At 37.6% G+C, this 4,115-nt stretch overlaps 1 protein-coding gene across 1 annotated transcript; it reads right to left on the bottom strand.

The window, feature by feature from the left end:
• Positions 1 to 2,001: 2,001 nt before the first annotated feature.
• Positions 2,002 to 3,858, bottom strand: LOC127096112 (uncharacterized). The gene is made up of 3 exons (XM_051034727.1): positions 3,158 to 3,858; positions 2,707 to 3,007; positions 2,002 to 2,595 (listed from the first exon to the last, which is right to left on the bottom strand). Exons 1-3 carry the CDS (start codon positions 3,856 to 3,858, stop codon positions 2,002 to 2,004), a joined length of 1,596 nt encoding a protein of 531 aa, XP_050890684.1.
• Between the last annotated feature and the right edge of the window lie 257 nt (positions 3,859 to 4,115).

Below are 4,115 nucleotides of genomic sequence, written 5' to 3'. Positions count from 1 at the left end.
TAACCTAATCACACAATGTGACCACTGTGTGACTGCTTTAATTATTGAGATATATTCTCCCACTTCAATCTCTACCATTTAACTAGATGTATGAGGTATATCTAGAAGCCATGCTCACATTCCTAAACTTGATAGTGCAAATAGATATAAGAAGAGTTAACTTATAGTATTCTCATACAAGGTGGATGTGATCCCTATATATAAAAAGGTTGGACTTTCATATGTCCCATGACTCTTCCTTCTTCAATTTGGTGGTCATGTGTATTTATAGTGCATAAATATTGGGTCCTTAACTAACTACTCATGAGTTATGTGGTATAAACCGTGAAGGTTAAATATATTCAATGTAATTGATAAACGATATGAACACATCATTACATTTAGATGCTTAATTAGTAGGTATTTATGTTTATAGTGATGACCTTAGAGGTTTTATTTCACAGTGTGTTGTCTTGTAATAATGAATTTGACACATCAAGTTGTGCCTCTTACACTCACTATTCGGCTCATGATATACTTTCAAGTGTAAGCTTTCTATATAGCTCATTCAAGATGCATTTTGGGTTAAGAAGCTTTAGCTTATACTATTATAATAGTTTTTCAAGCTTATATAAATAACATGTTAAAATTGATTAATATTTTATATATTATGAAATTCTAGTAACAGACTATCGATGTCACACTGGATGTTATGACATCCACATCTGCGCAGACAGGTAATGTATGCAGAAAGTAAATGTAAAAAGCAGTAAATGACATAGAGAATTGTTTTCCCAGTTCGGTGACAAACACACCTACTCTGGGGGCTACCAAGCAAGGGAGGAAATCCACTATAAGAGGTATTAATTCAGGACTTAAACCACCAGTTTAATCCTATCACTTAAGACCTACCCAATGCAATTTCAATCTAAACTAAGACCTGAGTACCTACTCACTCCCCCTCAATCACAACAGTGATTACAACCATTAAGAATTTTAAAGTCAGTGGTGAAGATATACTTCAAACAACTCTTGATTGTGCTTAAAAGCTTTAATCAAGAAACACAACACTCACGCTTAAAAGCTTAGAGTGACACAACAATTACAACTCAATAAACACCCTAGTCCAATGCAATCATCTAGGTGATAATTGCTTGGCTCACAAGTAAAACCTAATTCAAGACACAATGAAAGTAAAGCAATGATATACAATGATATATTGAATTCTTCACGCTTCAAATCACTCAGTTGCTGAAAGTAGGATTACCATCCTTTTATAATGCAGTACTTGGGCCTTGAACTTGAATTTCATGAAATTAGGGTTAAGCAAGTTAACCTAATTTCCACACATTAGGGTGCTAACAAATAGGTTATATGCTAGGTCTCTTAATTTTAGCACTGTTGTTAGTTTCCTGAAAATCAGCCTGAGATAAATACTGAAACATAACAGAAAAATTAGCCTATACTTTAGCATTTGCTGTCAGGGACGAATGTCATAACATTCAGTTTGACATCCAGAAAATGCTGTCATGAATGAATGTCATAACATTCAGTTTGGCATCCAGTAAATCCTGTATTAGCAAATCCTGCAACATACTACTTAAGCATGTCATGACATCAGTGAAGACATCTAAGTACAGTAAGTGTTTTAACATAAAATGCAGCCAATCAAAAACATCTACAAACCCCCCCTTTGGCAAATTTTTGGCTAAAACAACTTGGCATTACAACAGAGTTCACAACAGCAGAAAGAACACATCCAAGCAGAGAATCAAATTAGCTAATACACTTAACAAACATAGAAGTTAAACTTCAAACAGCAGCAACACAAGAGAAGATCAAGCAGAGAGCAAACAACAACATAACCTCTTGTTTAGAGGACCTTCAACTTCAAAGAAATCTGTTGTCCTGGGGTACACGTGTTACTCCCCCTTTTTGTCAAAAATGTTGCCAAAGCAACACTTAATATTACAAACCAAAAAAATAAAAATACAAGCAATTATCAGAAACACAAGAAATGTTCTAGTCATCTGACTCAGAGTCAGCATCATCATCTGTGCCATCATCAGGACTGGCATCTGCTTCTCCCTCTTCACCTTGTCTTTCAGCTTCTTCTGCAACAGCAGCAGCTTCACCAAATTCTCCACCATCAGCTAGCACATCACCTTCAGTCATCTCCAAAGAGCTAATCAATTTTTCCAAGTTCAACTTCCTTGCCTCTAATTCCCTGTAGGTTTCTTTGAGCATTGCAATGACAGCAGCTTTACCTGACTGATTGCTTACACGTGATGTCTCACCTGATGTCATGACAATGTCAGGGACATGGGTACCTAGGAACAACTTATGATTGAAAGACATAGGGTTGTCTCTTTTCTTCACAGAATCATTCTCAGTTAAGATGTTTGGAAACTGATTCAAAACAATACCACAGATGAGAGAAGGAAAGGCTATAGGACCCTTCACACTGAAGCTTCCTGCATGCTTCAAAGTTTGATCAAAAATATAGGAGCCATAGTCAAATTTGGCTTTGGTTCCAACAACATAATAAAACTTTCCAAGCATTACAACAACTGTAGATTTATGATTGGTGGGCACCCAGTTAGCAGCTTCAATCTTCTGCAGCATTGCATACTTGACACTCAGTTTACTTGCCACCAATTTTCCTTTGAGAGGCCACTTCCTTACCTGATTAGCAGTGATGACTTGACAGACTTTGTTGTCAGTCACCTCAAGCTCAGGTTGAGCTTCATCAGGCCTTCCCAAATACTTGTTGATCACTGAAGGAGAGAAATTTACACACTTGCCTCTCACATACACTTTCCTGAATTCCTTAGACTTGCCATCAGCACATTCTTCAGACAAATTAACAATAAATTCCTTTACCAACATCTCATAGCACTTTGAAAACTGAGTCACATTCTTCATTAAACTAACCTCTTGAATAAGATCCATAATATTCTTATAGTCTAGGACATTCTGAGCTAATTCCCTTTCCAAAGCCAGCCTCTTCTGATAAACATATTTCCACCTGTTTACACTTGAAGCAAAATGAAAAGATATGTTGTCAATTGGTACCTCAGGGACACTAGTTGCAAGCTTGCTAGTGGTTGGCTTCTTCTTTGACAGAATGTCAGAGACATTACAAGGAACATCTGAGTCAGACTCAACAACAACAAACTTGGTCTTCTTTTTCTTGGGCACCACTTTGCTCCATGATTTGGTTGGACCATGAACTTTCCTCTTGAGGGAACTCTCGACTGCCACCGTTGTCTTTGAAGAGGTTGGAACATCAATCTTCTTTCTGGGGGACCTTTGAGCCACAATTTTCTTTTCTCTCCTAGTTCTAACCCTTTTGGCTATGCTAGGGAGGACAGAGGACAACAACTCATTATTAGAAAATTCCTCCAGGTCTACTGTTTCAGCCTCACAGTTAGGGTTGTCATTGACATCATGAGTGACATGAACTTCCTCACCAGCCACATTATCTAAGGGTTTGTCAACATTTGACTCCTTATGAGCATCAGTTTGCTCAACATCATCAGAGATATTCTTTCCTAAAGACTCAGTATTTTCTTGATCAGCAACACTATCAGGTTCAATAGTGTTTAAGGGAATGGAAACCCTAGGGACCTCATGATTTCCAGACAGTATTCCAGTCACTATAGTGGCAATGGCATTGTGAACATACCTGGAACCTTCTTTGGTTCGTTCCTCAAGAACGATGGATGAGGAGAAGCCTGATACAGTTTCTTTAGGTCTTCTTGCATGTGGGGTATTCACAAAGTCAGCAACAGGATCTTCTCTGTTAGGGTTTCTTGGTTCAACGCTAGGAGACCAATGCATGTTCTTGGAAGGAGAAGAGTTGGATTGTTGAGACATGATGAGTATCTTAGAGACGAAATGAAAAATTTCTCTGAGAGGATGCTTGCGTGAATGGAAGATGAAAGAGTGGAAGGAGTGACGCTTGTTGCAAGTGACATAACTATTATCTGTTGACCAATCAGAGCACACTTTCAATTGTTCAATAATTTGAAATATTAAACAGTAAATTCCTAACATCCTTAGTTGCTATAATTCCTCAGAAAGACATATTCCCAACTTGCCCCTTAAATTTTCAAACTAAGTAGCATCCAAAG

Source organism: Lathyrus oleraceus, chromosome 6 (genome assembly GCF_024323335.1).
Source record: "Lathyrus oleraceus cultivar Zhongwan6 chromosome 6, CAAS_Psat_ZW6_1.0, whole genome shotgun sequence".
NCBI lineage: Eukaryota > Viridiplantae > Streptophyta > Magnoliopsida > Fabales > Fabaceae > Lathyrus > Lathyrus oleraceus.
This window is presented reverse-complemented; position numbering and strand designations above follow the sequence as displayed.

Coding starts and splice junctions, on each gene's coding strand:
- LOC127096112 (XM_051034727.1), bottom strand. CDS start 3,858: ATGTCTCAACAATCCAACTCTTCTCCTTCCAAGAACATGCATTGGTCT. Junction 3,008..3,157: donor CCCAAGAAAAAGAAGACCAA/GTTTGTTGTTGT, acceptor AAGTGTAAACAG/GTGGAAATATGTTTATCAGA. Junction 2,596..2,706: donor AAGCTCAACCTGAGCTTGAG/GTGACTGACAAC, acceptor GCAATGCTGCAG/AAGATTGAAGCTGCTAACTG.